Genomic DNA, 25,912 nt, shown 5'->3' with positions numbered 1-25,912 from the left:
ATTTTTTTCTATTCTAGAATGTACATTTGACATTTATACATCTCAATTTTTATGGTAAAAAAAATTTCCACCTGGTTATTTCATGTTTCTTTTCTTCATTTTCTTTTTTTTTTTTTTTTTTTAATGTTTTATTTATTTATGATAGTTACAGAGAGAGAGAGAGAGAGAGAGAGAGGCAGAGACATAGGCAGAGGGAGAAGCAGGCTCCATGCACCGGGAGCCCGATGTGGGATTCGATCCCGGGTCTCCAGGATCGCGCCCTGGGCCAAAGGCAGGCGCCAAACCGCTGCGCCACCCAGGGATCCCCTTTTCTTCATTTTCTAGAGCATATCAATCATGATCATTTTAAATCTAATTTAAATTAATTTAAATGTAATTGCTAATTCTAATCAATATCTGAAATATTATTTATCCTCTGTTAGTTTCCATTGTCCAGCTTTTCTCTCAGATTTAGTCAAATAATGCTATCTCTTAGCATCAAGTCATTTTTTAAAAGATTTAATTTTTTTTTTTATTTTAGACAGAAAGAGAGAGCAGGGGGAGGGGCAGAGGCAGAATGAGAGAGAATCTCAATCTGATGTGGGGCTTAATCTCACAACCCTGAGATCATGATCTCAGCTATAACCAAGAGTCAGATGCTCAACTGACTGAGCCACTCAGGTGCTCCTTTTAGCATCGAGTCATTTTTAATTAAATTCTGGACATTGTATATTAAGAAACTTTAGAAAATCCAGGTATTGTGTTTCTCCACAGTAGGTTTACCCTGCCTTTTTCCAGGCAGAGTAGAAAGTGTTCATCACCAACTAATTAGAAAGTGAGCTGGGTTGTGGCAGGCTTCAGCCAGTCTCAATCGAAGATATTCCTACAGCATAGCACTGTAGTGCTTCCAACTAAAAGCAGTACACACTGAGGGCCCCTTCTCAGCAGCATGAGACTGCAAAACACTCCACTTTTTGAAAATGTGTGGCTGAACTTAAACATTCTGCCACATAGTTTCATAATGCTGCCAATGTGTTGAGGAGGAATTGGGAATGTTTTCAGTTCTTCTAGATCTCCAAAGTTGTTACTCCAACCTCACAAGCCTGCCAAAAGCTCTACCTATTCCTCTATGCTCAAACAACATGGGCTGAGCTCAGATTTTTAGACTCTTGTCTAAAATCCAGGATCAGCAAAAGTCTGACCAATTTCCAAGTGTAAAGAGACTGCAGGTTGTCATTTCACCTCTCCAAGCTTTCTCTCTGGAACCCCAGACATTCTAGTACTCCTTGCTATAACAGCTCTGACATTATACGAATCATTTTTATATTCAATCTGTCTTTGTAGATCTCAGCAGGAGTATCGATATGTCCAAATTCTTATCTGACATAATTTTTTTAGTATTTTATTTATTTATTAATGAGAGAGACAGAGAGAGAGAGAGAGAGAGAGAGAGGCAGAGACATAGGGAAAGGGAAAAGCAGGTGCCTTGCAGGGAGCCTGATGTGGGACTTGATCCTGGAACTCTGGGATCATGCCCTGAGCCAAAGACACACTCAACTGCTGAGCCACCCAGGAGTCCCTGACATAAATTTTCTTGCCCTATTTTGTTTTCTTTATATCCACATCACTACTTCTCATTGTATTACTTATAAAGGGTGTTTTACGTCTAACTTTCCCTACTAAAACATAAGTCCCAAGAAAACGAGGGCTTTCTGTACCCTCAGGATAAAATCAGACTGAATATTGCCTAACCATCGTATCCTTCCTTGTTCTACCATACTTCACTTACCATGCCTATTTTTGTTATATAGAAACAATGCCTATTTTTTTCTCTGTAAAGATTCCCAATGGCTTCATTGTTTTGCAGTATCAGAAAAGAGCAAAACCAATTCTACATATACATATTCTTAATCAAAAACTCTTACTCCCTCACTCTATTTCCTTACTTTCCCCTCTCGAAGAGAGAGAAATTCAAGATATATTTATTTTGGTTTCTTTCCTCCATGGTTCCTTCCTTTCATTGGGCTGTTGAGACCCTGACTTTCATTTCTCTCTATGCTCAACTCTCTGCTGTAGGAAGCAGACCTACCCTCAGGCTCAGATGTGCCCTCTACAGCAAACTGCAGACCTGTCTGTTGCTGTCCAGGCGTTCTGGTATCCTCCATTCCAATTTTGCCTCAAATAGAGCCTGTGAGTCAGGCCACAGTTCTCATCACAGTTGGCAGGCAAATATATTCAGAACCTACTCTTCAGGCCCAACTCTTGCCAGTGCAAAGATCAAGATTTAAGAAGAGGAGTATAGGGATCCCTGGGTGGCGCAGCGGTTTGGCGCCTGCCTTCGGCCCAGGGCGCGATCCTGGAGACCCGGGATCGAATCCCACATCGGGCTCCCGGTGCATGGAGCCTGCTTCTCCCTCTGCCTGTGACTCTGCCTCTCTCTCTCTCTGTGACTATCATAAATAAAATAAAATAAAATAAAAATTTAAAAAAAAAAATAAATAAGAAGAGGAGTATAAAGTCCTCACCACTCTAACAGGGGGCTCCAGTTACCTTTTCCAATACAGCTTTTTTGGAGCCATGAACTTAATTAAGAGAGTTATGCTCACTAATGAGGTAGATATTTTCATCTTCAACTGGCTCCTATCTATTCTTCCTTGGTTAGAAACAAAGAGAGATACAGAAAAGGGTTTTTAATTAGGAAATATCACCAGTATGTAAGGTTTGGGGGTTGGGAAAAAAGTTCTCAAAAATCAACCATATTTAAAGCTCAATCACAGAGGGGACCCCAGTTCACCTGCTATGTACATTGATTTTGAAATAATAATTTACTATAACTGCAAGAGATTAACAATTCTTACAAACACCTACAAATCTTGTAATCATATTTCTCTAGCTATGTTTTTGAAAGCATGTTATTTACACAGAGGTACAAAATCTTTTCTGCAGACAAAAATAAATAAAACTATGGTTATTTGATATTTTGCATTTTGTGATATGCAGCTACCTAGTAGAATGTAATGACCAATAGCCCTGGTAATTCTACTAGCCTCAGACATGAAAGATGTTTTCCTAATCAATCTTCAAGGCAATAGATTTAGAAAAGTAAACAAATGTAAAAACTCCTTAAGTGCCAGTAAGTCACAATCATACAAGTAAAGCTGACTCCTCTCATCATACTTTATGTACCCTACAATGTGTTAATTCTGGCACCCTTCCAAGACCACAAGCTCCTTAAGGGTAAGAGCATGGGCTTTTTAAAAAAACAAAGCTAAGCCCTGTTTTGTTGTCTTTCTAACACATAGAGATTACTTTTCTATCAAGTTGTAGAAACTTTTCTTCTAAGGTTTAATAGCAAGAAATCAAACTGTAACTAAGTAAAAGAGATTTTATTTTTTCCTATAAAAACATCACCCCGAATTTAAATATTTCACTTGACTCTCCAGGCTCTACCTAGTTCTTTGGGATTCTGTATGTGAGTTTTTAACTAGCTAACAGCAAGAACGTTTTGTCCACAGAGGACCATCCACTATTACTGAACCATAGAATGGTATTCTGGCTCAACCTGCATCAGATCACACCACTAAATACCCAACTATACCCTGAACTATTCAAAGACTGAGAGGCAAACATGGACCCAGCATGAATAGGAGAGAGACGGGGATCGGGGATCGGATTGAGACCTCTGTGATGTAAATTTTAGGAATGAATGACTCCACTGGAAATGTCAAGATGATACCAAGCTCTGAGAACTTACCAGGCTAGTTTCTAGACAAAAACTTCCCACAGGTGATGCCAAAGGATGCAAAAGGATGCTTTGGAAAAGGAAGGGAAGACCCACTGCAAACAGAGCAAGAGCAGTTTGGAGGATTCAAGCACACACTGGATTCACCAGTGGCTAGTTTAGAATACCTGAGTAATAGGCTGGGAGAGGAAAAAGTATAATCTGTGTAGTATTGTATATGTGTCAAAATTTAAAGGAATGCATGTACAGGAAGCATAAAGACCTAGAGTCTAGAGAGGAGGTATTTGAACTGTGGCTTGAAATACTGAAGAAAGTATTATAGAAAAAGAAGCTCTTGGAGATTTATTTTTTTAAAAGATTTTATTTATTCATGAGAGACAGAGAAGGCAGACGGAGAAGCAGGCTCTATACAAGGAGCCTGACATGGGACTCAATCCCAGGTCTCCACAATCAGGCCCTGGGCTGAAGGCAGCGCTAAACCACTGAGCCACCTGGGCTGCCGGCTCTTAGAGATTTAAAAACAAAGGATGATTGAGAGTTTTAGCCACACATGAATGGAATTTGGTCTTAGAACAAGTCTGAGCGGGTATAGACTAGAAGGAAATTCTCAAGCTCCAAACCACCTGGAAGAAAGTACACAAAAAGACTGTTCTACAGAATAGAATACAATACAGACAATCGGACTCATTCCACTACATTATCCATGGGAAGCATTTATAATCAGACACAGGTTTATAGCCTCAAGCTCTGATTGGCCTCAGGTCCAAGAAATAAAGAGATCTTCTGCTAAAGCACTTAATTCTAAAAGAAAAACAAAAATCTGAGGTTATCAACAAGTCTTAAGGACAGATGAGACTGACTCTCTTCAGACCTGAATCTCAAATCCTGGTGGCCAACACAAAAAGAGGCTGAGGTGCTGGTAAATTCTCTGACGCCGTGGGCATCAATAAATTTCCAAGCTATTCCAAGAAGGTTGTAGCAAATGGTATTAATGCTCCCCACTGATCCCATTAGATCCCTTTATATCCTATCCCAAACTGACAGGGACTCACACACACCAGTGGGCTCCTGGTGCCTCCAAGTTCTTTGGTGTGAAATGGCCACCCACAGGGTTCACAGGTCCTGGCCCTGTCCACTAGAACTATTGGCACCATAAACAAAGTGCAAATACACACTGAGAAAGAGCTATGCTACAATATCCTAAGGATCTGATTCGTGTTCCATAACCATACACAGACTAGGTTAACTATTGACTTGAGAAGAACAACCTAATGGGAGCTGCACATGGTTAACTTTGTAGCTATGGGCCATATTAGAAATGACTTCAATAACCAGTCTCAAAGTACCCACCAGAGAGGCGAAGCTTCCTATTTCCCTTTAAGAGGATTCAAAGGGCTCCATGAGATGAAGACTGCAGGAGGACCAGTCATCCTCCTTCCCTCTACTCCTTCTGAATCTGCAACTCCACAGCTAAATAACAAAATTAGACTTTACTAGTATAACTCAAGGCTGGGAAGGAGCTCATTCAGTTAACTTCATAAATTATAGGATTAAAGCTAGTAGGCAGCAAACCTTTGGAATTCAAAAGGTGTTGACTGTTTTTAAATGTTCCCCCCCGCCATAAAGGTGAACCACTGAGAGAGGTGTTCCCCTGCCCTGCCCCACCCAGCAGCACAGCAAAAACTGGCTGACAATCCAAAATGAAAACCCGATTAGGAGGAAGACCTACCTAGAGGAAGGAGTAGAAGGACGCATGAACTAAGGGGTTAAAAGGATCAAAGGTCTTAGGTGAAAAAAAGCAGGTTCATCAAGGGGAGACTTCTTTAATACTCTTCGGGGTTGCATAAAAAGTACAAATATTACTTATTCAAAACCCAGATATTAAATAAGAAGTAAAAATAAAATAAGAGCATAGCAATCACTAAGTGAATGGAACATCCCCTGAACCTACAACGCATAAAATCAATAGTTCTTTGGGCAGCAAAGTGAAAGGATGGGGAAACCAGTGTGTGAAAACAGGTACCAATATAAAGACATTACAGATCCATGAGAACAGGTCATGTAAAACTAGATAATCTGCTGCTACACTGTCAACTACAGAACAGTTCAGAAACAGCCTACTTAAGTTTCTGATATGCAAGTGTCTCCTTCAAAATAGAAATTATGATCATTATCTATTTCACAATATCTCATAACCAGCTGTGCAAAACAGTAACCCATCACACTAAAATTTTCAGAACAAGTATCAAAAGCCCTTAACAACCTCCTAAATAGTTGATATTTGTATATTTGTGACTTATTTCGGTTATCTTTTTGTCACATAGATGTTTGATTTCTGAAAATTGCATGGTTAAAAAAATTAACTGCTGAGAAAATTAAGACCTTATAGAAAACTAATGAAAGCCATTGAAAATATGTTTACATTCATAAAAATAAACAAAACAGTACATTAAATTAGGCAAATCAGGAACATTTTCCATCTTCCACTTCTGGTGAGGACAATATTATGAATTTCCATTTTCTATGATCCACACTGTTGAAACCTTTCAAGAATCTTCCTCAAGCACTGTTCCCCACCACCAGCAGTTTCAGTAATATTTTGTTTGCAGATAATAGACTATAATGGCCTTATGTGTCCAGTTGGCTAGACTATAGTAACCAGTTATTTATCAAATAGTACTCTTAGCGTAGCTGTGAAGGTATTCCACAAATGTGGGTTTTTGTTTTTGTTTTTTTCACAGATGTGGTTAATACCTACAATCAGTTGACTGTAAGTAGATTACTGCCAATACTGCAGATGGCCGGCCCTCAGCCAATTAGTCAAAGGCCTTAATTGGACCTGAAGCTGGCCAGAGATGTTCTGCCTCAAGACTGCAATGTCAACTCTTATCTGAGTTTCCAGCCTGTAAGACTGCTAACTTGATCCCAACTTGCCACCCTAACAATCACATGAGCCAACTCTTTGAAAAAAAAAAAAAAAATATATATATATATATATATATATATTTTACCTCCATCGTACTGGTTCTGTTGCTCTTCAGACTCGAACTAATAAATACACATTCAGAGACGTATGTAACTCTCTACCCCTTTATGTTACACCTTTCTGATTTACTGATCCTCCATATCTCAGCCTCATCTACACTGAGCTCAGCTCCCACTCCACTCATGGAACCTACCAAATACAATTCTTGGAACTAAGGTTTTTTTTTTTCCAAGTTTTTGCTTCAATAATCTCTGTATCTTTACTTCTCTATTTCTATCCCTCAGGCCCTTCTTTTTCTAATGATTAGAAAAGACAGTAACAAATATAATTGGCCTAAACTAGGATGAAAATTCTTATACAAATGTATATTTGCATGTACAGATCCCTGCATTAGGGAAATTTCAGACTGCAAAAGACTGTTAACAGAGTCACAGTTCTTGAACTATATGTAAGGTACATTTTAAAGTGGTATTTTCATTCCAATAAAGAGCGCAAGAACTGTTTCTTTACAATCAGAGCTGCAGTGGTGAAATAAAAGTCAAAGGGAAAGTATAATTTCCATTTACAGGAATCAAATTCTTAATCCAGTACCAGAACATGCTTCTTTAAAAATCCAAACATCCTGATGCATGAAAAACTCCTTTTTCAATGATCAACTATAAACTTCAGAGTTCTAGAATTGTCTAATAAGATATTTCAGCAGTATTTTTTTAATGCTAAACTTTCAAGTTACTCAGATCCCCTAAAACTGAAACATTCCAGTGTGTAAATAGCCAACTGGAATCAATACCTATTAACTTAGCCTTGTAAATGCACTAAACAGTATAAAGAGACACATTAAATATTTAAAATAACAATGGCATCCTCACCTCCCACATCAACCTGTAATCCATATTTTCATCCAAGTCTTCTGGCATTCTCTTCTCTCCAGCAAACGGTCCAAATTTTTCACCCTGTGTAGTGATGATTACATTTAAAAGGGGTCAGTGTAATAATCAAGTTACTAAAACAAACATTTCTTTTCTGGAAAATTTTTTTTTCTCCAAACCTTCATGTCCAATGAGTGAGACACATTTAAAGTATTAACTAATTTACACAACACAAAATATTTACATATTTAAAATCCAATTTAATCTGTTTTCCGTTTAAGAGCCCAAGTCCACAATACAGGAGCCAACATAAAAGGGTTAAATTGCTTAACATTCAAATTCTGACAAGGCCTCTGGCAAGTGGTCTTAATGTGACAAGCATTGAGTTTTGCCTGACTTGAGAGACAAGCCCACCAGGCAGAAAATCACCTGGTTTCCATAAAAATCATAAATTCATCCCAATTATGAACAAGAAAGAAAGTAGGCCTGCCATTCTTAGAGGAAGACTGTTCATAAATAAAGTTTAAATTCCCCCGCCAATCTTTCAAACAGCAGAGGCAGCACACTGTAAACCAAAGCCTCTCACAGTATATGCCATAGAGCCCACCTGGCATGAGAATCAACAACCACACTTGTTTCAAATTCACAATTCTGGGCTTCTTAAAATCAGAATTTCTGGGAATAGGGTGTGGGGAGCCGTGTTTTGACAAGTTCACAGGTGAGAAGCACTGGTGGCTGGCCCTCCGCAGTTGTGAGGAAGGCTCCAGGGTAAGAGACGTTGTTTTCTCAACTAAGGCAACCAGAGCAGAGATTGGACAGACAGGCAATGGGGTCAAGTTCGTCCAGCCAGACCATCATAAAACGTATGCAGAGAGGACACTGGGCCATTGATGCCTTTGTAAGAGTCCTCCAAGCCTGCCTGTGCCTAGTCTTCAGGAGACCCCTTCCCTTCCTAAGAGGAAGAAAATGCCAACTAAAATTGCCAGAGGAACTTTGATAAACATTGCTGGAGGCAAAAACAACCACCAACCAATGCCACATTTTGAGGAATATAAGTTACTTAGTGAACAGCAGAAAACCCAACTCCTGAAAAATAGTAAAATGTTAAAGCTTAAAGGGATTAGAGCTAACTAACCCAGCCCCTCATTTTACAAATAAAAAGATTCCGAAAAGCTACAAATAATGGCAGCACCCAAAAGACCTATTCTTTAATGTTAATTTAGGAACAAAAAATAGCTAAAGAGATTCCTCAAATCCAGATCATAATCTGAAATAACCCAAGCACAAGCATAAGACTGCTATTTATAGTAACAGAGTTACTATGAATATGCAAGCAAATTTCAGACACTGGAAGCCAGCTTTGCCTCTTCCCTCCTTCCACGCCTCACTAGCCACTTCATGCCAAAACTAGGCTCTGAGCATCACTTCTCAGGCAGATACGACGGCCCCAGAGATGGCTTTACTTTAAAAAGTAATCATTTTTCACCTCAACATGGGACCTTACCATTATTTAATGGTAGTTAAGAAAAGCTATACAAGCAATTAAAGAAGTGGGGCACCTGGAGGGGCTCAGTCCTTTAAGGGTCTGACACTCCGCTTCTGCTGAGGTCAAGATCTCAGGGTCATGAGATGGAGCCCTGCTTCAGGCTAGGCACTCAGGGTGGGGGCAGGTACTCAGCTTGAGATTCTTTCCCCCTCCCTCTGCCCCTATCCCCCTCTGCTCCCCGCTCTGCTCTGCCCCTCTCTGGTCCCCCCAAATAAATAAATAAAGTCTTTAAAAAAAATGAAAGAAGAGGGGGTGTAATTAATATATATTGAACCACTATGTGCCACATTACAAATGTTAGAATTCTTAATATGTGAGAATTTCCCCATCTAACAGCAAAAACACTGAGAATCAAACAGTTTAAGTAAGTTGCTGGATTAAAGTCAACCACCTAAGGATGCCTGGGTGGCTCAGCGGTTGAGGCATCAACTGAAGGCATCTGCCTTCGGCTCAGGGTGTGATCCCACGGTCCCGGGATCAAGTTCCATATCAGGCTCCCTGCATGGAGCCTGCTTCTCCCTCTGCCTATGTCTCTGCCTGCCTCTCTCTCTCTCTGTCTCTCATAAATAAATAAATAAAATATTTTAAAAATAATAAAAAATAAAGTCAACCACCTAGCAAAGATCACAGAAGGGCTTAGGAACCAGTGGGTTAATTGTTCAGGCACCATCTGCTTCACCATGCCAGCACTCAAAACCCTCACAATAACCATGTGACCCAGTGCCCAGGCAGCTCACCCTCCTCTTCTCACTTTCCATTAACTACAACATTTAGTAACTCTGTTGGCCATGCCTTGCTCATAGTAGTCCCTCCATATGTGGGCTGTTGAACTGCCGGAAGAAACTGACAGGCTGCTGTGAAAGCCAGACTGGATGACAGACCAGAAAATAAGGTGTGTTTTTGGTAACAAAACTGAGGATTTGGTATTAATGCATGAAGTTCACCTTTCCACTCCACCTATCCACATATTTAGCATTTATCAACCACTGCAGAATGTAATAATCTAAGTTACACACTTTCCAATGCAACAGATCTACCCATGCCAGTCAGGTTGTCTCTGCAGTTCAAATTGGGAGGGGGAAAAAAAAAAGGAATCAATCAATTCAGCAGTGTTCAAAGGACTGAAGAGGAAGGATGGAGACCCAAATAAATGCATTGGAATCAGTTTAAAAGACTGCTTGGGGGACTCCTGGGTGGCACAGCAGTTGAGCATCTGCCTTTGGCTCAGGGTGTGATCCCGGAGTCCCGGGATCAAGTCCCACACTGGGCTTCCTGCATGGCGCCTGCTTCTCCCTCTGCCTGTGTCTCTGCCTCTCTCTCTGTGACTCTCGTGAATATATAAATAAAATATTAAAAAAAAGACTGCTTGGTTGCATGTCTAGCAAGATTATTTAAAAGACTTGCAGCTTTGAAAATTTATAAGAATCAGGACTCTGATTTTAAAACCTCACTGTTAATAGTGAATGAGCACTCTATCATAAACTCAAAATACCAAACTATAATAATATAGCTTTCAATTTTTTTCTCCACCCCATACTAAGAAATAAATTTTATATCTCAGCTTGGTATATTCACACGTACACATAGAAACACACACATAAAACTAAAATACAAATGTCTTTAAACAACGCTACCCTTACTCTGTACAACATGCTCCTATATTTTATACTCTATTTCACTTCACTTTTTAAAAAAATACTAGTTCTGACCCAATAAGTTAATTTCATAACTCATTAATGGCTTGCCATCCAATTTGAAAAACACTGACATTAAAAACAAACATATAGGAGGCCAATTTATAAGTATGCCAGTGAGTATATTAGCATGATCTGATCAAATAAACTTGAGTTTTTGTAGCTGCAAGATTATGGAAACATAAATAGCCAACTCTTAATTATCCTTAGCACTTACAGTATGAAACACTGCAGATAATTAAAATAATTTATATTTGACTATAGATGAAGATTTTGTAGTTACTGGGCCCAATCTCACTGTGAAGCTTTCCCCTGAGGATCCTAGCACCTGCTACCCCCATTTCTCTAACTCCTTGTTTGTCCTTGTTTCTACTACACAAACAGCACTTTCTTATCATTGTGATTTTACGGCATATTCTGCTTTATTCATTAGCCATTCCCACAGGAATTCTAAACTAAGAGTAAGTCTCTTCTACCTCAGTGGGCTTCAAAACTGCTTGGGTAACACACCTATGAAAGGAAGATTTGGGGTACACACCCCACATAGATGTGATCACTTTTTTAGCTGAACCATATGAAACTGCCAAGATTTTATCATTTTCAACTATAAAATGAACATTTTTCATATGATTCATTACAATATAAATTATATATACATATACATTACCATAATCAACATAAGCGGAGGTTCACAATGACAGGAAGAAAACCACTTTTTCAAACTGTCTTCTTGAAAATTTCAAAATTTTTTGGCTGACTTCTTGTCATCATTGGTTTTACCCTCTGTGATTAAGATGCTGAAGATCTACTAGCAGCAGGAAAACTGTCAACCGTACTATTTTCTTGCTGTTCCTGTGTGCCTCCATTATTGATGTTTTCTTCATTGCAAGAATTTTCCTAGAATTCTTCCCATCAAGCTATCTAAGGGGTCACTATCTCAAATGCTTACAAGGTCAGGCAGGAAAGCAGCACAACATCTGACATCCAACAGCAAACATGTAAAGGACCTATTAGGCAGTGACTCAGAAGCTGGAAGGGCATGCCCACTTAAGCTTTTCCAGGACAACTGAATGTTGCTATATCACAATGGAAATCTCACGTTGCTAGATATCTGCAAGTGGTTTTAGAGACTCTGACAACTCAAACGTGTGTATGAAATCACTACTTTTCCATGCTGGCAATGAACTCCAAGTTTTCAAAACTCTGCAGGTCAAATAAAATGTGAGTTCAAGACAATTCAAAACGAACTGTGTAGACAGTGTACTGTTCAGGCAAACTCACCTCTCAGACTGGCCCACTGCCCAGCCTACAACGGTGCTTCTCTGCTGTTTCTAAACAGAGCAAATAATTAATCTATTCAGTTTGCCACCCACTGGACTAGATGGTAACTTTTTTTTTTTTAAGATTTTATTTATTTATTTGAGAGAGAGGGGAGAGAGAGAGCACAAACAGGATAGGGAGGGGCAAAGGAAGAGGGAGAAGCAGACTCCCCACTGAGCAGAGAGTTGGACTAGCAGTTTGATCCCAGGACCCTGGGATCATGGCCTGAGCTGAAGGCAGACCTTTACTGACTCAGCCACTAAGGCACTGGACATTAACTTTTAATAAACAAAAAAAGTATGCTTATAAACATGGGCCATTTCTCTCATTTTGCTTAATATTAGTAAGAAGTTGAAAGCAAGATTTACTGCAGATATCTTCCTTAGAACAGTGGAAAGAACACTAGCTGAGGCTTCAAGAGACCTGGATCCTAATCCCTGCTCTGCATTGATTAGCTGGAACACATTCGGATGTCACAAACTTCTGAGCTTTAGTTTCCCCATCTATAAAACTTAGGAATTTGGAGTAGCTGATTTCTAAGATTCCTTCCAGCTCTTAAATTCTCTTAGAAAGAGCTTCCAGGGGCCAAATTTAGAACAATTTGAGAATCAAAGAAAATAAAAGAGTTACTGATTGAAACACATTAGCACATAAACACATTAATTCTTAATGATTGTCCGAGAAAGAGAAAAAAATTTAAACCTCATTTGCCATCATCAGAGGGTAATAACATGTTAAAATTAGTAGAGGGAAAGGGGCACCTGGGTGGCTCAGTTGTTTATGCATCTACCTTCCGCTCAGGTCATGATCCCAGAGTCCTGGCATCAAGCCCAGCATCAAGCTCCCTGCTCAGGAAGTCTGCTTCTCCTTCTCCCTCTGCCCTTACCAACGCCCCAACCATGCGCGCGCTCTCTCTCTCTCAAATAAATACATACATACATACATACATACATACATACATACATAAAATATTAAAAAAAATAATAGAGGGAAAGAACTAACATTTTGTCCCACCTTCTCAATACCCTAGTTCATGAAAACCAGACAACAGCAAATAGAGGGAAAACTCTTCTCTACAGAAGACTGCTAATTTGTAAATAAAGGAGCACTATTCATTTGAATGAAATCACCATTTTGAAAGCCCTAACAATGTAACTGATTCAGGCAAGGGTTATCAATGGATGCTAAAATCAGTAGATACAGGTTGATAGTGAAATATATTCATACAGTATCAGCTCACAGATTACTGGTTTAAGCACAAGGTCCCTTTAAATGGAAAAATGACATTACCCACGTGTTGGCACTACTAACAGTGGGAAAACCAGACATTATATACCCGCGACTATAATGCAATCTGAAGTAAACCATTCTAGCCCTTCATTCCTCAGTGTCTGACATAGGACCTTGAGAGGGGTGTCTGCTGAACTCTACAGGCACTTCCAGGGCGAAAGGGCAAGCGAACATGAATGGACCTCTTCCCCCTTGTCCTGTCTCTCACCCAGCACCTGGGGAGATCCATGCTACCTAGGAAGAGAGCCAATGGATAAAAGACACATGAGAGAGAGGCAAGTGTTTCCTGTGATTCCTGCTGCTAACACTGCACTGTTTATTGCAATGTAAAAAGTATCCTGAGGGTAGAGAGAAATATTTAATACACAATGTCAGAGAATTTTAAAAAATTAGTAAAATAATCTATAGCTAACTTCCAGAATTGAAGAAATACAGAAGATAGAGAAACACATTAAATGAAGCCCTGGGAGAATAATCAGATAAATCCAGATTGTGAGATACTCTACAATTAGCCAGATCTCCTCAGAAAGTCACTGTTGTTAATATGGGAAACAGGAAAAGGGAGACCATTAAGAGATTTGACAGACATAACCAAATATAATAGGTGGTCACTGATTCAATCCTGGTTCAAAAAACAAGCAACTATAAAAACATTTTGGAGGCAATTGGAGCAATTTAAATATGGGCTGGAATTAGAAGATGTTAGAAAATTACTGTTATTTTTGTTGAATGTTAAAATGATATTATGGCTATTTAGAAGAATGTCCTCTTAAAGAAATATTGAGGGGAAAAATTGTCATAATGTCTGAATTTACTTTAAACTGGCTCAGTGAACTAAAAAATATATACATGTAGATAAAGTAAATTGTATTAAAGTGAATCAATCTGCAGTTGCATCATTCATATGTGAATTAATGATAATTTTTCACAGAAGGAGTCTAGGGTCCCCACTTTGAACCAAAATTTTTTTCAACATTAAACAATTGTGCATGTGTTGCTCTTGCAGTACAATTAGGCCTTCAACAAAGTGTGTTTCTAAAAAGTTCAGTATGAAAAAGATCCAATCCTCTACTATGTTCAGTATGAAAAATATCCAGTCCCAACTATGATTGTGGGGGCAGAGATCAATTGCCTTGCTAGATCCATACTCCTTAGTACTGGAATGCTGACCTTATTGAGGGTAGTAATGTATGTAAGTAGAAAAACTACATACACCAGCTTCCCACTTAAATAGGGAAGAGAGCTAACAACCTGCAGAAATCATTATATAAACCAACCACAAAGGCTCTTATAGGAGGGCTAAGTCAGCTGACAGGTACACCCGAGGGCCTTGGTTACTTTCTTTTTCTCCCCACCTGAAGTAAAAGCATAATACCTGGAGCTACAGCAGCCATCTGGAAGCCAAGAGCATGCAAAGACTTCCAACTCAACATCTTAAGCCACCAAACTGATAGCAGCAAATACCTACATGCCAACTTCTTGTTATAGGGAGAACCTAATCCCCAAGGTTTAGATTACTGTAGTTGTCTCTAATACTCTCAGCTACCACAGCAAATGTCAAGGAAAAGAAATACACTAGTGCCCAAAATATAACAGAATCATTCTTTATGAAAGGAGTTCCTTATAAAACAAATATGAAATGGGAAGTGCAGGAGAATTATGAGGAAGAAGTGATTTTGGACATACAATGACCTGCATATAGCACCCTCCGTTAACTCCAACCCTAAGCTACTTGCCTCTCTTGAGCAAAACAACTGCAACTAGAGTGTACGGCCAACTGGACGTAAGTGAAGCCTTAGTTTCTGGCAAAAAACTGGTGTGAAGCATTTTCTGCAGGGGAGTAAGTAATAAACTGGAAAACAGCAGAAGAGCCAGTGCTGAAGACTGGAAATGCTGAGAAATTTTTGCAAGTCAGAGATGGGGGAGAGGGCTCCAGCCTACACATTCTTTTCCATGTTTACAGTCCAGGAAAGTACAAGGAGACCAGACAGCTAAGGAACAGAGAATTGACAGCCTATCCAGTGCAGGCCCATGGCGATACAGACTCCTTTGCCTGTAAGGAAGGACTGACACCACAGAGGGTTTTGTAATAACTGATCTTGGGCTTCGATAAAACAACCGAGGCAGATTGCCTATACAAAGGGGCCCAGCTGCCTGAGAGAGAAAGATTAGCAGAAAAATGAGAACCACTCTGTAAAACTGAACTTCTACAGGAGACAGAATGCTTTAATTCAAAGGAAATTTGCACAAGGAAAAAAAAAATTTGCACAAGGAAATTTAAAGAGATTCAAGTAGAGTACTCGAACACAAACATACATACACACATACTGCTAAGAGTGGGGGAAAAAAAAAAACATCATTTCCCAACTAAATATTTTTAGAGAATGAGTTGAAAGAGAAATACACTAACTTGAAAATCACTTACCCAGTCAGGAAGTCCTTTACAGTCAGGTGGAAGGAGAGCTACTCGATGATATACACAGACTCAGAGAGAATATTATCCACATGATGATACGAAAAAGAATCACAAAAAGTCTCTAGCTAAACAAATGAACCAGAACAAAGGAAAGAAGATGGCAGAAGAAAATGAATAGCTGGCCTATAGACACACAAAATCAGTGACAATTAACAGGGTGTGTAGACTATATAGGCTAACTAACAATTCTTGAAGTATATCAGGGATATACTCTTAGAAGTTCTATTAAGACACCATTTAATCAGAACCCAACAGTTGTTGGGGAAAGACAACAGGAAGGCAAAAGCATCCCAAAAGTTGCACAGCATGGGGTGGCAGCAGGGAGGGAAGAAGACAGTAATGGAACATCTTGTAGAAGAAACTGTGTATTTTTGTGGGAAAAACAGTTGAGCTTGAGCTATAGATTAAAAAAAAGCATGTCCATCATATTGTGAAAGAGGGAGAGAGTAAGTAAATCACTAAAGAAAAAGAGTAGAGGGGATCCCTGGGTGGCTCAGCGGTTTAGCGCCTGCCTTTGGCCCAGGGCTCAATCCTGGAGTCCTGGGATCCAGTCCCACATTGGGCTCCTGGCATGGAGCCTGCTTCTCCCTCCTCCTGTGTCTCTGCCTCTCTCTCTCTCTCTCTCTATGTCTATCATAAATAAATAAATAAATAAATAAATAAATAAATAAATAAATAATCTTTAAAAAACAAAAAAGAAAGAAAGAAAAAGAGTAGAATTAACAAAGTAATCAGAGGGGAGAAAAGAATGAACAGTGACTTGAACAGGCAACAAAATAAGGAAAATTTCAAAATAAGTCACAACATAAAAGAAGTAATAAGCATAAAGAAAGACGACAAGAACTACATCATCTATGGGATGCCTGGGTGGCTCAGCAGTTGAGCACCTGCCTTCAGCCCAGGGTGTAATCCTGGAGTCCCAGGATTGAATCCCATATTGGGCTCCCTGCATGGAGCTTGCTTCTCTCTCTGCCTATGTCTCTGCCTCTCTCTGTCTCTCATGAATAATAAGAAATTAAAAAAAAAAAACCTTAAAAAAAAGAAATAAATTATCTGTATCAGCCATTACACTAAATATGAAGGAGATAAATTTTCTCATTAAATAAGAATTATGCATTATGAAATACAATCTAACTACATGATAAAATATAAAACAAAATGATAAAAAATGAATTTAAATGAGTAGACACAGAGATGCAAAGAAAGGCAATAGCATCAATATCAGACAAGAATTAAATCAATCGCTGAATGTATTAAACAGAACATTATATATTAATAAAAACATATTTATGAAGAAGATATGAGTGAGAAAAGTATAAAAATACTAAACATGCACAAACTTTCAGTTATAAAATAAGTCACATAGATAAAAAGTACAGCATGGGGAATACAGTCAATAATACTGTAATAATGCCATATGGTGACTGACAGTGACTACACGCATTGTGATGAGCACTGAGTAATATACAGAATTGTTGAATCAATATGCTGTACACCTAAAACTAATATAACATTGTATGTTAATTATATTTCAATAAAAAATGGTTAAAATGGCCAGTTTTAGGCTATGTATATTTTATCAAAATAATTTAAAAATCAATCAACTTTTCACCAAAAAATATATATACGTGAAGAACTAAAGTGGGAGATTCTAAAACCCCTCTTTTGAAACTGGACAGATTTTTTAAGTAATAAAAATAATAATAAGTGGAGTCTTTTGGTGGCACTAAAAAAGGCACTAGAATTTAAATGAAAACTTGAAAAACAAAATAAAAATAAAAGAAAGCATTTTTTTAAATGCCATTAATTTTAGGGGCACCCAGGTGGCCCAGTTGGGTAAGAGTGTTTAACTCTTGGTTCTGCTCGGGTCATGATCCCAGGGTCGTGAGATCAAGCCCGGTATCAGCCTCCATCCTCAGTGCAGAATCTGCCTGAGATTCTCTCTCCCTCTTCCTCTGCCCCTCCAGCTCATGCAGTATTTCGCAAATAAATAAATCTTTTTTTAAGGCAATTAATTTTAAAACTTTTAAGTTAAATATCCATCAAGAATTTTTTTTAAAGATTTTATTTATTTATTCATGAGAGACACAGAGAGAGAGATAGTCAGAGACACAGGCAGAGGGAGAAGCAGGCTCCATGCAGGGAGCTCGACGTGGGACTCGATCCCGGGACGCCAGGATCCTGCCCTGGGCTGCATGCAGCACTAAACCGCTGAACCACCAGGGCTGCCCTCCACCAAGAATTTAAAAAGAGTATCACTCCTACCCTAATAATACAAAAGGCAAATAAACTACAAAATCATAACTCTTCTTGAGGAGAGCACTGGCTTACCCATGACAGAACATGGAAGGAACCACTGCCAGCCAACACACAAGCAGATAAGAAATCAACTAACATTTTAATGGTTTGCCAAAGGATGCATTTGAGAGAGCCTGACCATATAGAACTAGCGGAAGCCCCAGACCTAAGAGGAGTTCACACACATTTGCAGGCTCTTCTCCAAAGAACCTCCCATACAAGAAAGACTGGGGGACAGATAGGAGACAGAGAGACTCCTCAGTACTGCAGGCATGCAAGAGGAGAATAGCAGCACAACTATGGCACAACACCTCACACCTCCTGCCCCGCCCTTTCTTCCATCTGAGAAGAAGCCTTTAGCCACTCCAAGAAAAGCAGCACACTATCACCTCAAGGACCAAAGACACAAAGATCCACTGCTGCTAGAAGGGCAGGGAGCAATACAGGCTCAGGAACTTATACCATAACCATTAGAGGATTTCTACCTTTGGGTAGGGGACAGGAAACCCTCTCCTGGCAAAACACCAACCTAATACAAGGCAAAAATTTGGCTCCTATGGAGAAGAGACTGAGAAATGTTAAGAAAGCCCAACTTCTAGAGATGAAGCTGATAACTCCTAGATAAGAATGAAGCTGACAGAGATCTCAAGAAAAAGAATCTAAAAAACAAAACAAAACAAAACAAAACAAAACAAAAAAACAGCAGGCTACTACCATGGGAAGGGCAAGAACAACGCAGCATGGTGAAAGAACCCCTCTATGATGAAGTATTCAGGGACAGAAGAGTTGAGTGTAGAACATAAACATTGAGAAAACCCTTGAACACCCGAGCCATGCCCAATACAAGGGGATTCTAGAAGAATCTGAAGCCTGTGGTACACTGAAGGTAACAATAGCAAGCAAACCCATCTTAGCTCTATTTTCTTCCCTCTTAGCTCCTAACTAGATTGAGCCAAATTCCCAGCCGACAAAAAATTAAAAAATAAATTAAAAGTGTGCATATTGTGTGCATATTTCCAGGCATAAATGCTATTTACAGTACTCTTGATTATTTCACAATGATGTTGACATTCTATCAAAACTATAAGACAGGAACACCTGGGTGGCTCAGTGGTTGAGCCTCTGCCTTTGGCTCAGAGTGTGATCCCGGGATCCCCAGATCAAGTTTCACATTGGGCTCACCGGAGGGAGCCTGCTTCTGCTTCTGCCAATGTCTCTGCCTCTCTCTCTCTCGGTGTCTCTCATGAATAAATAAATAAAATCTTTTTTAAAAAAACAACTATAAGACATACAAGGAGAAAATAGCCAATTGTGAAGAAACAAAGCAATCAATGGAACCAGATTCAGAGATGACACAGATGTTGAAACTATCAGATAAGGACTTCAACAATAACTATGTCTAATTTGTCAAAGAATCTACTAGAACAGACAGTTAACCATGCATTAATACAGAGAAGATTTCAGCTGAGACATGTACACTATAAGATGGAGAGTCTAGTGGAAATATTAGAAATAAATAGGATATCAAAGATGAATTCCTTTGACAGACTCACCAGGAAACTTGGCATAACTGAGAAAAGAGTCTATAAACTTGATAAGGCAATAAAAATTACCTAAACTAAAACACAAAGTAAAAAATAATAGAAAAAGCAGAACCAAGCATATAAAGGCTGTGAGACAGTATCATATCAAATGGTCTGACACACATGTAATCGGAGTCCCAGAAGAAAGATTACATTAGAAGTAATATTTAAAGAGACAATGCCTGAGAATTTTCCAAAAATGATAAAAGACATCAAACCACATATTAAAGAAGCAGGCTTTTTTAATCATAGACACATCACATTTAAACTTTTAAAACTCAAACTAGAAAAATCTTGAAAGTAGAGGGGTAAAAGATATTTTGTACAGAAAGGCTTTGAGCAAACTTCTTGTCAGAAACTATGTAAGTCAAAAAACAAAAACAAATAAGCACCATCTATAATGTAATGTGAAAAAATAAACTGTCAACCTCAAGAACACAGCAAAATACTTTTTCAGACAAAAACTTAGAAAATTCATTGCTAGCAACCTGTAATATTAGAAATGCTCAAAGAATATGGTTCAAGCATAAGGAATATGAAACCAGACAGAAATTTAGTTCAAAACAAAGAAATTAAGAGTTCCAGAAATGTTAAAATATATATAGATACATAATGAAGACAATTTGTCTTATTTTTAATTGCTCTAAAAGTCAACTGATGATCTAAAGGGAACACAGTAAAAACGTAAGGTTTCTAACATAAAATAGATGAATATAATAGCATAAAGGATGGGACGGAGGATTTGCAAGTTTAACAACTGTATCTCACATCGTCTCTCCCCCGGGGATCTCTCCCCGTCTAACAGACACTTCAAAATCAACTTGCCTTCCCCTGAGTTCCTGATCCTCCTCCTTCAAGCCTGCTCCACTTACAATCTATCCCAATCTCAGTTGTTGATTGAGTATCAGTCAACCCTTCCAACTCCTCAGGCTAAAATCCTTGAAACCATCTTTGATCCTTCCCTTTCTTACTGCCTTAACTCATCAACATACTCCATTACTGCTATCTTCAAACTACACTCTCAGCACTGCAACCATTTTGGTCTAAGCCACCATCATCTCTCACCCAGATCACTGCAACAGAATCCTAATAAGTCTTCCAGGCTACACATTTGTCCTGTGGCTGACTATTCTCAACACAGCAGTTAGAGGGGACCCTTGAAAAAACTCAAGTCAGATCATGTCATTCCTCTGCTCAATACACTGCAGTCATTCCCTGTTCCATTCAAAGGAAAATGGCATCTTTACAATGGCCTGAAAGAAATATGGCTCTTAGCACATTTCCTTTCACTAGCTCTCTGACCTCCTCCCCTAATACTCTGCTCCTGCTCATTCTCATCTAACTTCACTGGCCTCCTTGTCCTGGGACACAACAAACTCGGATCTTAGCCTTCATTCTAGCTGCTGCCTAGGATGCTTTTCCCCTAGAAGTCAACTTTCTTCCCATCCTGTAAGTCACTGTCCAAACCTCCCTTGCTTAGTGAGGACTAACTGGACCACCTATTTACAGTAACTTCCCCACACTCAAATACACACACTCTGCCAAGTCATCGATATGTGGCTCTACTTTTTCTTTTTTCCATAGCACTAATCACATTTTAACATAGTATAAAACTTATCTAATATGTTCATTGTTTAGTTTTTGTCTTTTCTCACTAGAATGGAAGCTCTACAAGAGCCATAATTTCTATTTCGTTCACTACTATATTCATAATGGCCAGTATGGATTTTGGTCAGGAAGATAAATCTTGAATAATTGTGTAAAACACGATCTGAATAAATGGAAATTGTGGCACAGTGACAGCATAAAATACGTTCAATCATTAAAAATAATAAGTTATAGCCAAAGTAGATCACTTGAAGGTAATTCCATAAGATACAATTGAATGAGAAATGCCCAATGATGAAATTAGTTTACTCGTTTCTCATTTTTGTAAAATAATTTTTTAAAACTATGTGAGTGGATGTGCATCCACATTGTGTTGTATGAGCATGGACACAGCACTTTATCAGTATAGAGAAAAAAAAATTTTTTTTGGTGAGATGGATATATGGAATGATCTGAGTTCAAATTCTGACAAAGCCATTTATTATTGATATAACGTTCCTCAAAATCAGTTCCCTCACCTATTAAACAAGGATCATAATGGCTACCTTGCAGACTTGCTGTAGGACTTGCATATGAACTGTGTGACACATTCAGAGACTACAGCCTCGTTCATTCTACTACTAGCAACTAGCGCAGTGCCTAGCAACTTCAGTTGCTCAATAAATATTTGTTGAAAAAATTGTCACTTTTATCATCAAACACAAAAAAACAAACCATGAAGTTTCTGAGAAAACCTCAGTTTAAGTGGGTAATACAACTTAACATCTAGAATAACACCAGGAAATACAGAGCTGCATTGAGTCACTATCCTACAGTGTAAATGTGTAAACATAAAAAAGAGATAGCACATATGGCAGGCATCAGTGGTGATGATTTTCCCTCTGATTATGTTTCCAGATTAGTTATCATCAGCCAGCAGGAAATATAAGCAAACATTCGCTGGCAGAATTTTAGCCCTAGCATAAAGATCCATTGTCTCTTCATTAGATTCACCTTCCAAGCTGATTAACAAAACACTTTACTCCACAAAATCCAGTCTCCTTGTACTAACATTTATGCATGGTGATTTTTCCTCTATGTTTTTACTTACTTTTCTTTTCAGGGAACTTCTTTCCTATACAATTTGCTTTCTCTCTCTCTCTTTCTCTCTCTCGCTTATTTTCCTTTCTTAAACTCAGATTTGAACCTTTTTTTCAGATATTTTTCACTTGGGATTTGACCTTGCTAAATGTCTTTATTGCAAATCCCTCAAAGACAATCAAGGTATTTGCCTTGATTTGAAAAAGAGGGAGTTGGTATTATGAAAGGGCATAGGAGCTTGAGAGGCAGCTGTTAGCTGCAAAAAAAGTCTGTGCAAAGCTACTCCCGACTTCAGTGTCATCATTTGTAAAATAAGAATGGGCAAATGAGATTACTTCTCAAGTTCTTTTTCTACTTCTATGAGTATACTTTTTCCTCCTCATTAGAAGGGAACCACTCATCCATCATAGATTTGCCACGGGTACATTTTATCAGGACCAGTAGGTAGGGAAGGACTCACTAGTTAGTCATCGTAAAATGGTCCACGTCATCTAGGCAAAGAAGAATTATACTTTGGAGCCCACTACAGCTACAGTATAGATAGGCCCCTGCAATCCTTTTTACTGCTTCTGCTGGAACTAGGGGACTAGAAATCTGGGAGAGACATAATTTCATTTCACTGATATTTAGTCATTTCCTTTTCAGCTTTTCTTCAGCTTTCCTGTTAGTCTTCGGTTCTTTTTAAAAATACAAACCCAGCTCAGCTTACGCAAGTTAAATCGATTCTAAATATAAAGGAAAGTAACTACATATCCAATCAGGTACAGCTTTACTCTGCTAGTGAAGAATGAACTGGAAAGGAAAAACAAACAAAAAATAAAAATACTTTTAAAGGTCAGCATGGGACAACTGCAAAAATTTTGACAAAAAATAATGATGATCCAGCAAGTATACAGTCTACAAAATGAGGATAATAAATCTCCAAAGACCGATATACAATAAAATGAGATAATGCACACAAGTACACAGTAAACAGAAAACCCAGACTTCATGTGTGATTGTGTGTGACACTTCCAGGCTGCCACAGTGTCCAAGGTGGTGCTTCCGCGGAGATGTTTAAACAACTTCCTTTGTCTATAATATGGTCTGCCACAAGGGCTAGCCCGGAAAGGACTGCTTCAGTTTTTTGTTTTTTTGGTTTTTTGTTTTTTTTAATTCTACATACAAGCTGTTCAACTCCATACAAACAGGTTAAGAGCACAAAATTTGGTTAGATGCACGGAGATCGGTATCACGGGACCATCACCTAGCCTGTCACCCAGGCAATACTTGAGGTGTCACACCAATATATGTGAAGTTAAAATGATCAATAATAAAGACAAATTTCACAATAATAATCTGACCCCAAGAAATTCAACTCCTCCATAAAGCACTCTTTGATTCCCCCCAAATTTTCTGCTCACTTACTGAAATGACAGTAGGTGGTCTTTCCTTCTTCTGCACTCTTAGAGCAACTCTTATCTCACACAGTTTCACCACCTCATTTAGTTGTCTATCATAGCATTTCTCAGATCGGATGGAAACTATTTCCTTTGCTGTCTCCCCAACCAGACTAAAAACTACTCTAATTCAGCAATTCCATCCACCTAATCTAGTGCCTAGCAAATCAATCCATATAAACAGGCTGAAATTAACACAGTAATCTTCATGATAAGTTTTACTTTTTTACTTGTTTACTGCCTATCTCCCTGCACATGAAAACAAGCTCCTTGTGGACTAAGACCCAGTCTGTCTTGCCCACCTGTGTACCCCAAGAGCCTATCACAGCGCCTGCCACATATGGATAAAGGGCTGAAAATCAGAGGGGAAGAAAAACCAACTTCCTACAACAGAGCTGAAGGGAAATAAGACTACAGTACTGTATTTCCTGCCTTAACCTTTTCCATAAAATCACAAAATCTGAGAACCTGGAGGGACCCTGTAGTTCATCTTTCGACATTTTGGGTTCCAAGCATAATGTCAACCACCAACATCCACTGATTAATCTCATTAGCCATCAAGGGAGAAAAGGGTCACGATATAAAAAATGTAATGTAGTGAGGTATGTGTTTGCTTAACTTTTTTTTTGTATGTACATTTAATGTATTACCTTTGGGTAATAATTTTAATCTGCATAGTACTTTACAATATAAAATTCCACATCTCTATTGAAGCATTAAAACTGTGCTCACATGAGGTAACACATGGGAGACATTTAGAACAGGGTCTGGCACATGGCATGCAAAAGCGTCCACCTTATTCTCATCATTAGCCAATCGCAATGTGTATAACCATGAAGGAAGGCAGGCCTCCCTTTTCTACTCAAAGGCTTTCCAACAGTCTCATCCATTCTTTCTCTAAGAACAATTAATGGCTTACAAAGAAATAGCTACTACCAAAGGACCTTCTCCTCATCTAACCCCTAATTTCCATTACAGTAAGAAAAGGAAGGGAGGTCCCTTCCTTTTCACCTCATTGTCACTATGCAAACTTTCTACCAAAGAAAGAAAGACAGAGGCAGCAGGCAGGCCTGCAAAAAAAGATCATTGCCACAGAAAAACCTAGTAGGTCTAAGTGTGAAGCCGGAGCATTGGGTGATTTTGCTGCAGGAACCCCACTTTACAAATCACTGCAAAAAAGAGGGGGTAGGCCTAAACAAGGATTAAGGGGTTTCATTGTTAAGGAAATCTCAAATCAACCTGATAGTGGGAGTAGAGCATCTAGAAAGATCGGCCAACTTCAATACCAGTCTGGATTAGATTTTCTGAATTTGAAGTTAATAGATAGCTTGAACTACAAGTTTTTTTTTTTTTTTAACAGAATTGTTAAATGAGTGTTATGTTATAAAAGTGTGACAAAAATTTATATTTCCCCCCCAAAAAATAAAAATAAATAATAAAAAAATTTATAATTCCCAACATACATATATAAGGTGATAAATTCCAAATTTTATTTAGAATAAAGAACATGAAAAATTTAAAAGTAAGGTCTTTAACTGCTGAAATACTGTCTTCTCAGGTCCCTTGATCCTTGATTTATGGCTAACAGGCCTATTAAAGGTAACCTGGAAAGTATTTAAGAATCAAGAAACTACATCCAAACAGGTATGAAATGCATGGACATTCAGCTTCAGCCTCAACACTCAGCTAAAATCAGCTTCATCTTGGTCCTCAGCCTTTGAAGGCAAAGGAGCCAAAGTCTAATTCAGGGCCATTTCTGGCATCAGTGTCCCCATCCATGATCAATAACCTTATGACTGAGTATCTTGTGATCATAACTAAATTACGTCACTAATAGTATGTCATTTGAATTCAGTGCAAACATCTGCAGATTCACCTAAAATATAGATAAGCATTCTAGATGTGACGTGGATAAAAATCTCTATATGTTTTACACGTTGACATTTTAAGAGCCAGGGAAAGGTAAGTGACAATTCACTACTGCAGTAATAAAATAGAAGAA

At 38.6% G+C, this 25,912-nt stretch overlaps 1 protein-coding gene across 2 annotated transcripts in view; it reads right to left on the bottom strand.

Annotated features, from left to right (window-relative positions):
* The window catches only part of PRDM5 (PR/SET domain 5), a 198,074-nt gene that overhangs the window by 168,962 nt on the left and 3,200 nt on the right, over positions 1-25,912 (bottom strand). For both annotated transcript variants that reach the window (XM_072755333.1, XM_072755334.1), the window contains exon 2: positions 7,577-7,660. In XM_072755333.1, the coding sequence (XP_072611434.1) occupies positions 7,577-7,660 (84 nt within the window). The remainder of the gene's footprint in view (positions 1-7,576; positions 7,661-25,912) is intronic.

Source organism: Vulpes vulpes, chromosome 4 (genome assembly GCF_048418805.1).
Source record: "Vulpes vulpes isolate BD-2025 chromosome 4, VulVul3, whole genome shotgun sequence".
Classification (NCBI taxonomy): Eukaryota; Metazoa; Chordata; class Mammalia; order Carnivora; family Canidae; genus Vulpes; species Vulpes vulpes.
The sequence above is the reverse complement of the archived record's forward strand: the minus strand, read 5'-3'. Positions and strand labels throughout refer to the sequence as shown.